The sequence below is a fragment of the Cryptomeria japonica genome, chromosome 10 (genome assembly GCF_030272615.1).
Source record: "Cryptomeria japonica chromosome 10, Sugi_1.0, whole genome shotgun sequence".
Lineage (NCBI taxonomy): Eukaryota > Viridiplantae > Streptophyta > Pinopsida > Cupressales > Cupressaceae > Cryptomeria > Cryptomeria japonica.
This window is the reverse complement of record NC_081414.1, coordinates 322,784,123-322,794,370: the sequence shown is the minus strand read 5'-3', so window position 1 is coordinate 322,794,370 and position 10,248 is coordinate 322,784,123. Positions and strand designations below refer to the sequence as shown.

General features: G+C 36.1%; 1 protein-coding gene across 1 annotated transcript; it reads left to right on the top strand.

Annotated features, from left to right (window-relative positions):
* The first annotated feature begins 3,305 nt into the window (after positions 1 to 3,305).
* On the top strand, positions 3,306 to 4,942 carry LOC131859491 (peroxidase 12-like). Its single transcript, XM_059213294.1, has 4 exons — positions 3,306 to 3,573; positions 3,659 to 3,853; positions 3,956 to 4,124; positions 4,220 to 4,942. The coding sequence occupies exons 1-4, from the start codon at positions 3,331 to 3,333 to the stop codon at positions 4,684 to 4,686; spliced, it is 1,074 nt and encodes a 357-aa protein (XP_059069277.1). The 5' UTR covers positions 3,306 to 3,330; the 3' UTR covers positions 4,687 to 4,942.
* Positions 4,943 to 10,248: the final 5,306 nt, after the last annotated feature.

Genomic DNA, 10,248 nt, shown 5'->3' with positions numbered 1-10,248 from the left:
AAGTTGTTAAACTTATGCAAAAGAGGACTAAGCTCTAATACAAATTGTTAGGTCCCAGAGACAACTAAGAGTGGGGGTGAATCAGTTGTTAACTAAATTCAAACCAAAAAAAACTTAACCAACTTATTGCTTAATACCTGTAAACTAGTTAAGTATCTCGGTAGACAGTTTTAACAATTAATTGCTATACCAGTAAAGATTAATGCATGAAACATAAACACAAAGTCATCCACAACACAGAACACCAATATTTGTATGTGGAAACCCTGTAAGGGGAAAAACCACGGTGGAAAACCTTACCCACAATCAGATGATACTATTGCAGATAGTAAGTGTACATAAATGGGGTCTACACATGCAGAAAGGCCAATAGCCTAGAGCTCACTGCTCAATCACAAAATGGGAGTCACACTGACTACAGTTGGATGGTTAAATCCAATAAGAATGTACTACACAAAATACCATCTTCATATGCTTGGTTCAGTACTGGTGTAATACTGATATGCTTCCACAAAAACCTAGCTTCACCTTCAAATGATGTCTTCATGTATAGCTCTTCTTTATCTCGCATATACCTTCACACAATCCTTTTTCGCATTCCATATTTGATCTTACAAATAAGATCTTACATTTATACCATAACCTAAGACCAATTTTAGTAGGTCGGCTCTACAAGATATTACAATAAAAACATTTTACAAACAATGTAATATCCAATGCAGTAACTGATTGAACATATTGGCTTAATTCATTTACAACAATAATTAATCATCTCCATAGCGTGCCATCTTGATCTGGAAAAGATAAACCTGCTGGTGTAACCCTAGACCTATTTGTTGATAATAGCAAATATGCAACTATGAATATACCAATGAACAAAACTCCAGGACAAGATGTCCAGACGATGTCTTCGACATTACCAAGTGTCTTCCATGTAATTGCAAGTGCCGGTGATCATTATATCTTGCTAGTGTGCCATATACCAATAACTATGCAATAGTTACTTGCTTGTCAGTGATGCTACTGGATCTCCAAAGTGCTAGTGTTTGAGTAGTTGTTGACATCAATGACAAAACCATACCAGAATACCAACATAAATAATGTTACTACTTCTCCCTTTTTAATTAAAATTCTAGTTTAATGGAGTGTTTTGATCCCTCCCATAAAGACAATTAATTCTTGATTTCTACTTCAATCAAAAATCCTGTCAAAATTCACATTCATGAAGATCTTTAGAAAAAGAACATTCCTTAAACCCACATTTTCCCTTAGTCATTCAAAATTTGTTGATAAAAAAAATATAGTAATTATATGAAAATGGGGTCAAAGTGGCTTTTTCCTCTTCTAAAATAAAGTAAATAAATGCGTAAGTTATAAAAGTATGAAAATATGATAAGAAAAGAGAAATGTAGTACTAATAATATAGCTTCCAAATTCTTTATATTTTTTGAAATGGTTTATTTTTGAATGGTGAAAAATTGATCACATAGAAAAATCTTCCTACTATTATCATTAAAAATATAACACAGTGTCTTAAAAAATGTAATAGGATGCCAACCCAAGGTAGTCTCCTCTTCTCTTATTTTTGGATTGAGATTGATAAGGTTCATATTTATATTAGGCCCTTCTGAACCTAGATCCAAAGCCTCCAAATGTAAAAAACAAAAATCATCTTTAAAACATCATCACATAGCTTGATTCAATTTCGTTGGAATCCCATCTATCTTGGGACCCTTATTAGTAGCCATAAAAGATAAACACATGTTTTAAATCTTCAATGGAGAAATCAAGATCTAAAAAATGACTATACTTAGCATCCAATTTCTTGGGGATGTGATCTTTAATAATATCTTCCAAAATTGGTTGGACATCTTGCAATATGAATCTTCTTTAAAAACCTTTTTATAATAATTCCAAAACAAACATTTTATCACTTTCAACTTCGTTGAACATGACCATTTTCATCTTGTATAGCTCCAATATACACCTTCTTATGCTTATATTATAGAAAAAATGTAGTATTTAAAACCCCTATTACCCTCCTTGGCCCAATGTAATTTGTGCCTAATTTTAGCTTTGTGTTCCCTATAGTTGTCCATTTTTTGAATTTGAGCTTCTAATGAGGCCATAGAATATAAATTAATATTATTTGGCTTGACATTTAATAGATTTTTATTTTTATCAAGTTTTATTTTAGATATTTTCTCGATATTTTCATTTCCAAGTCATTCTCCTTCCAAAGGCATGAAGAAATTCAACACATCATGAAATAGAAAAGTACCACCAATTTCCTATGACAATTCCATTCATTTGGCTTGGGAATAGATTTTGAAAGACCCACTAAACAATCTATTCAATTATGAATACTTAAAGTCATCATTAACAACATAAAGTGATAACTACTAATTCATACTATTAAAATGATCAAATATTAGGGGAGAGGACCCAATAATTGAACCACAATTACTTATTAATAACTTATTGTGTCTCAAAACCCGATGTCGGAATTTCAATTCATTCTCAAATTCTTATAGTAGTTTACTTGGTAAGTTCCTACTTATAACTAAGGTTTTAAGTGCATGTCATCAAATATTATGCCACATCAACATGCTTTTCATTGAGGTGTCCAAAATCACCCCAACAAAATGTTAGATCGATAGTTGTGCACTAAGTCATGTTTTATTGGTGTGTTGACGTGGGATCGCATGATTTGTTGCTTTTTAGATCTAAAATTTTCATTTCATTAAATTATCATACTCATCATCAACACTAAAAACATTAAAATCACAACTACTAATATTATATTATTAAAAATATTAAAACTAGATCAACAAATACTATAACAACTATTAAAAAATGCTCAACTATATTAGAATCCAAAACCGAACATGCGGATTTGGGTGTACTTCAAGTTTTCAATTAAAATTTCAAATACAATTGTTTTCAGACATGTAGGTTCCCTATTTATCATTTTATTCTACGTTTAGATTTTTTGAACATTTCCATCTTTGATGGATAAGTTTGTCAAAACTGCCCGTTCTATCCTCTTTCCTCTTACCAACTCCCTGCCATGCGACGGCATTCTTGACCGATCGTACCGACGGCTATTTACTTTAAACATTAAATAATATTAGCTACGGTATTATGGCAGTGTGAAGAGGAATTGGAACGAATCGTTTAATTCATCTGTTCACAAGACCCAGTCAGTACGGTTGAATGCGCCACTTACCATACCGACTAAAAAAGTTATAAAATGATCGCGCGAGTATGTCATTCTGTGTAGCCTCTGGCATCCTAGCATTCGTTAAGGACTTGAGAACTGTTGCAAATATGGTATTTTCAGTGGTATCTGCTATAATCCTGTGTACGCTTTTGCCTCTTAGCGGCGCCTTTCTTGTGAAGGATTCTGTTGATCTCCCACAACCGGTGAATGGACTGTCGTGGACGTTCTACGGTAGAAGTTGCCCCCAGTTGGAGTCGATCGTGAAGGAGCGCATAGATTTTTATTTAAGGAAAGACATAACCCAAGCAGCCGGACTGCTCAGACTTCACTTCCATGATTGTTTTGTCCAGGTACCTACGCTGCTCTGTTTTCATGCTTTAATTTTAGACTTTATATTGGGCAGAAAAAGGTTTCTGATGACCGATTTTATGACAGGGTTGCGATGCATCTGTATTATTAGACGGATCAGCCAGCGGGCCAAGCGAGCAGGATGCTCCGCCAAACTTAACCCTGAGGGCCCAGGCATTTGTCATTATCAATGACATCAAAAAGAGGGTGGAATCTACCTGCAAGGGAACTGTCTCCTGCTCAGACATCTTAGCTCTTGCCGCTCGTGACTCCGTCACCAAGGTTAGCTTCTTTTTCTTTCTATAATACAATTCCTGGTCAGGGAACAAATCGTTATTCCGCTGAGGTTAATCAATTGCACTAATAATCCAATGTGTGACTTAGGCTGGAGGACCCTTTTATCCTGTACCGTTGGGTAGAAGAGACGGGTTGAACTTTGCCACCCAACAAACAACTCTTGACAGCTTACCTCCTCCAAAATCAAATGTTACGGGACTGATGAGTGTTTTAAGAAAGCTGGGGCTGGATTTGAAGGACCTTGTGGCGCTCTCAGGTCATACATTTAAACAAGTAATCACAAATTTACAGAAACTATTGATTGTTATGAATTACTATAACGTTTGTTATTTTCATAAAATGATGATACAGGAGGACACACCATTGGGATTGGGCACTGCTCGTCTTTCACTAGCCGTCTCTACCCAGCTCAGGATTCCGCTTTGGAGAAAAATTTCGCCAACCACCTGAAAAAAACTTGCCCAAAAAGGGATACAGACAACTTTACCGACCTGGATTTGAGATCCCCAAATGCGTTCGACAACAAGTACTATGTGGATCTGATGAACAAGCAAACTCTTTTCACCTCTGACCAGACGCTATACACGGACCCCAGAACTCGTGACATTGTGAAAAGCTTTGCAGTGGACCAGAATTTGTTCTTCAACAGTTTTGTTGCGTCGATGATCAAGATGGGCCAGCTGAACGTTTTGACAGGGAGTCAAGGTCAGATTCGCAGAAGCTGCAATGTTCGCAATCCTACTGCTTCGTATACTTACGAATACCCATCAATCCAGTCTTCTGAAAACGCGGAAGAGTCTTTATCTGCCTCTATGTGAAACCTAATTCTTACGCCTACCCATCAGCCTAAACTCTCGTTTCGCTATTAATAATGTATAGCTACGTCTATGCAATCCGTCTTTTAGTGTTATATTCCAGTTATATGACAACAAGAGTAACTCTTTGAGCGAGTTCTCCTCGGATGATCCTGATTGCATTTGTTTGTGATTGGCAAGATCATCTGTATGTTTTTAAAAAAGTGGAGAGAATGATACCACGGTCTATTCACATCACCCTGAATATTTTTTTTTTTAATCTGGTCCCTAATCAATATAATGTTGTTGAACGGAATCAAGTCTCTCTTACATACAATCTCAAGATTGATTCAGTTTTAAGATTTTAGAGATGGTGCATTTCATTATTTTGGAATAAATGAACGTAGAAAGTAAACAAATAAAAATATTACATGCAATTTAATCAATGAAAAAAGCAAATTAAGATTATTGTATCTGATCTATTAGTGCATAGATGATTTTGAGTTAGGAATTTGATTATTTTACATCATTAAGTGATACAAGCAAAATTTTTCTATATATATATATGAGGTTTGATGTATGGATCTTATATGTGTTAAACACTAATATCTATTTTTCTATTTGTCTCAAATTTTTTGATTTCTTTTAGATAATTGGTGGTGTTTAGTAATACCTTTGCGGAGTTTGTTGGATAAGGACTGATTCTCTTTTGGTCAAACTCATAGAAAAATGAATTTTTCAATTTTTGGGAAGATTTAAAGAAAATAGTGATCTAGAGAATGTCCCAAATGTTGATGCAAGCATGTGATGAAATATGATTCTCTATTTTTATATTCTAATTGCTCTCACCAATTGATTTGTAATGAATTAGAGATAGTCAGCAAATATATATTTATGGTGTTAAGTGAAACATTTCACACTTTTAGTTGACACATGATGATTAATGAAAAGGGTTGGGTCAACCCAGAATTTAATTACAAAAGTTCTAAAGTCATTTTCATAAAGCACAAAACTGGATCTTATTCAATTTAATAAATCCTATACTTGAACATAGCTGAGAAATGGATAAATTGAGGATTAAAAATATTAAATAAGAATAAGTGTAGATGGAAACCTTTTTCTTATGTCCTTAGTTTTTAACATAATGTATGAAACTTCTTAGTTTTCATTACATAAAAAATAATGTATTCAAAATTCTTGGAATTAATGCAAATTGCAATGTCTATGATTTTCACTTTTACAATTATAATTATTATAAAACCTCCCTTCCCGTGTGTGTGTGTGTGTAATGCCCTGCTAGGAACCCCAAAGGAATAACCACACAACTAAGCAACTAAGGGTGAAATAATTTTTTTTTAAAAGTATAAATCACATTAAGTGCTTTAATTGCTACAATGCACATTAATTACACAAGAGAAAGTCTAACACAAGAATTCCTAAAGGGCAACCAGTGAAGAATTCTACGAAAGGTTCAATTCTAAAATAAATATTAATCCAATTATCCATCAATTACTCATTGAACATAATAAACCATATTCATATAACAGATTACACCATTTAAAGATTGAAAGTATTACAATATAAATTTTATCTTCAATAAAGCATTTGCACAAAGCATAAGGATAACTGATATAATAACATCCATTAACTTAAGATTACATTATTCATCAAATACATGGCTTCCAATAATACATATTAAATTTACATCATTACCAATTACGAGGTTACATAAATCCATTGATACAAATGACCACATAGGTCTCAAAAGTACAATAATCTCCAACATGAGATGATACACGAATCATGAACCACAGGAATATCTGTGAAGCCAATACTCTTATGAAGGCGTGAACAAATACATCCGATGGGAAGTGGCACTACCACCCGACCATGTTATCCCAAAACGAAATCACCCCACCATGCTAGGAGATTATAGAAGATCCTCAAGCAAGCACAAGAAAAACATGGTTGACAATACAAGTGTGAATCCACAATACTCTAGGTGAACTCAACATCACAAGACACTAGTGACCCTAATGAGAGAATGTCATCGTATAGCTTATGATGGTTACCCTAGGTAGGCCTCCATAGGTCCTGATCCCCAACTTGGGTTATCCTGGTAACCTTTCTTGAACCCTCGGTTCCATCTCAGTCTCATGCGGACCCTACCAATCCTTCATGAAGACAAGGTGATTAGATTGCCATTCGAGGCCTTCCCACTACATCTTGAGTTTTTACGAGTACTTAACCATGTGCGGGGTACAATATCTTATTTAATGTTAAGAACTACCCACCCCCTAATCAATTATTAGGTTATCACTTATTATCTCACTTTTGAGGGGTTATCCTACCAACCACTTCGGGTGCGGCCCCCACTCAAAATCCACTCTCCCATAGGACACTATACGAACATGGTCACTCTATGAGGACCCTATGGCTAAACAAACAACCATGAAACCACTACCAAAATATAGGTGAATAAAACCGTAGTATTACTAACCATTGGTTAACCATAAGGAATAAGCACAATATGGTTAAAACAACAAGGTCATGAATACAACACCTGATCAAGAGGTACAATGAACACCACATCAGGACGACTAAACATTGACATGAATTTGCAACAAAATAAGCCGCTTGCAATAAATACCAAATTCACTAAGACCGTACTCAAACAATCTTTTGAAATCAATAACATCATATACACTTGCAATTCATCATTTAATTTATAAATAAAACAATTTCTTAAAACTATTAATATATTAATATAAATATATATATATATATATATATATATAATAATTATTAACAAATAATAATTAATAAAAATTGTTGATAAACTAGAAAGAATACAAAAAAAATATTTGTGGACAGGGATTGAATCTAAGAATGGATTACATCTTGTGGCTTGGAATCAGGTTTGCCTTCCCAAGTCCATGGAGGGACTCGACATTAGAAATATGAGAGATTTCAATAAAGCCCCAATGGCCAAGCAATTGTGGAGATGTCTTAAAGAGAATAATGAATGGATTGACATTTTCAACCATAAATACCACATTCTGGATATCCAAAACACTCTGGAATCTTATAAACTTCCCAATGTTGTTTTTGATTTATGGAGCAACTTATTTGGCTCCAAAGTTATTTTGCATGGTTGTAGATGGGTGTTGGGGAATGGTGCCAAAATCAGGTTTTGGGATGACTAGTGGACTGGTGATGGCCCCCTATCAGATTCTGTTTGGTCTTCTCCTTTCAAAGAATTATGTCTCAAAAAAATTGGCTCCTGGGTGGCTGATTATTTTAGAGATGGAGCCTAGTTGGATCTCAATTCTGTGGATAATGCTTTGATACCTATGTAACCTTGGTTGAATTGTATACACATCCTTCGCTCTCATGTGGAGATTGAAGTGTTCTGGAATTTTTCCTCTTCTGGGAAGTTCAAGGTTGCCGATGTTTATAAGGTCATCTCCAAAAACTTCCCCCCCCCCCCTCTTCTTTTGGGCGGGTATCTGGAATAAGCTCTTAATTCTAAAAATTAACATTTTTTTCTGGTTGTTTATGCAGGGTAAGACCTCTACCATTGAGAATCTTTGCAAAAGAGGTCTTCCTCTTGCTATTAGATGTTTCCTTTGCAAAGAAACGGAGGAAAATGCTAGTCATCTGCTGCTTCACTTCTCTTTTGTCAGGGATATCTGGAATTTCTTCCTTAATATCTGGAGCACTAATTGGGTCTTTCCTGATTCAATTCAAAGGATATGGCTTGAATGGAACTGCCCTTTTGAGAATCAAGCTCTGGGAGTTCTCTGGAATTTGTCACTTCCTCATATTGCTTGGGGTATTTGGAAAGAAACAAACAATAGAGTCTTTAGAGATTTGGAATCTTCTGTGCTTGTTGTCGCTACTACAATTCACATTTCTACCAAGGAGAATTTTCTGCACTCTTGTCCTAGCAGAAAGAATGGGCATCCCCTCCCTACTCTCCAGAAGGAATGGGATACTATTAATCAGTGGCAAATTAATTGGAATATTGCCATTCCAGTGCACAAAACAAAGCACTACAGAAAAAATGTTCTTTGGCATCCCCCCCTATAATCAATGTGGATGGGGTGGCTAAAGGGAATCCTGGGCCAGTCGGGTGTGGGGGAGTGGCTAGGAATCATATGGGTCGGCTGGTTTTTGCGGTGGCACTCCCTTTGGGCACCCAGTCCAACCACTTTGCGGAGGCTAGCACTGCCCACTTTGGGTTACACATGGCTAAAAGAGAAGGCTTTAAAAAATTATGGCGGGAGTCTGACTCACTAAACACTGTCAACTGTCTGAATGGGCACACGGATCCTAGATGGATGATTTGTAATCTGATCAAGGATTATCAAGATATAATAAATGAGTTGGAAGAATTCAAAATTTTACACAGATTTTGGGAAGGCAACAAAGAGGCAGATCTACTAGCCAACATGGCCACTAAATGGTGGAGTAGGGATTCATTGCCAAAAAAACTGTGTGATTTGGCTTGTGATGATTTCACCCACTTGCATTAATCAATGATATTTAATCATGATTTGATTGAGTTGTTGGGGAAATGAATCCTTTTTGTTTTCCCTAACTGAAGATCTAGAAACTTCCCTTGTTCCTAGATTTTCTATCTAATTGTGTGGCCCATTTTTTGCTACTGTTCGGAGACTATTCTGGTGTGGCCCATTTCCTGTGACTATTCAAAGACTTCTCTGGTGTGGCCCATTTCCTGTGACTATTCAAAGACTTCTCTGGTGTGGCCCATTTCCTACTGTTTGACCACCCAGATCATTATGGGTGGGGACAAGAACATGCAAGAAACATCTACTTGTGAGAAATGGAAGAAAACAAGGAGGTGTGGCAAGAAATCATTGATGGGGGAATTGTCCCCTTCTTGGAAAGACTTCATGGCCCTTCTCCTCTGCTCACAAAATCCTTTGTCAATGGGTGGAAGAAAGGGGTCCTAAGGGCTTATGGTGTTGATTACCAGCTAGACGAAACCCTGGTGGTGATGATTACTAGTTTGGCAATGAATGGCAAAAGGTTCTATAGAGATAGGAAAATAGGGGAGGAGTACTTGGCAAATTTTTTCGACAAAAACAAGGAGCGCTCAAGAGTTAACAAAATGGCTGATGGTGGCTATAAGAGGAAAGATCTTATGGCTCCCTGGGCAGACATGTCCGAGTTCATCATGAGGTATATTACGCTCGATGGTAGATATGCCAGTATCTTTTCCTACCATTTTACCATTTTGATTCATTTTAGGCATGGTAAAATCATTTCTATTCCTTTCTATCCGGCCTCCTCTTTAGAGAATAGTCTTGAAAAACATATGGAGAATCTAAATAATCCTTTTCTCTATGAAGGGCTTATTGTCCTCATCATGGAGTATGCTAAGACCCTTGAAGTTGTGCCCTCTCTATCTGAGAAAGGCCAACGTACTAATATTTAGGATGTCTCTGGCTCATAAATGGATTTGGAGGATAGCGGGGGTGCCATTCCTTTTGACAACCTTGATTATAAGCCATTGGAAGAAGGTGAGATGATGGTCACCCCTAGGAAGTTTAGTAGTAA

Coding starts and splice junctions, on each gene's coding strand:
- LOC131859491 (XM_059213294.1), top strand. CDS start 3,331: ATGGTATTTTCAGTGGTATCTGCTATAATCCTGTGTACGCTTTTGCCT. Junction 3,854..3,955: donor CTCGTGACTCCGTCACCAAG/GTTAGCTTCTTT, acceptor TGTGTGACTTAG/GCTGGAGGACCCTTTTATCC. Junction 4,125..4,219: donor GGACCTTGTGGCGCTCTCAG/GTCATACATTTA, acceptor ATGATGATACAG/GAGGACACACCATTGGGATT.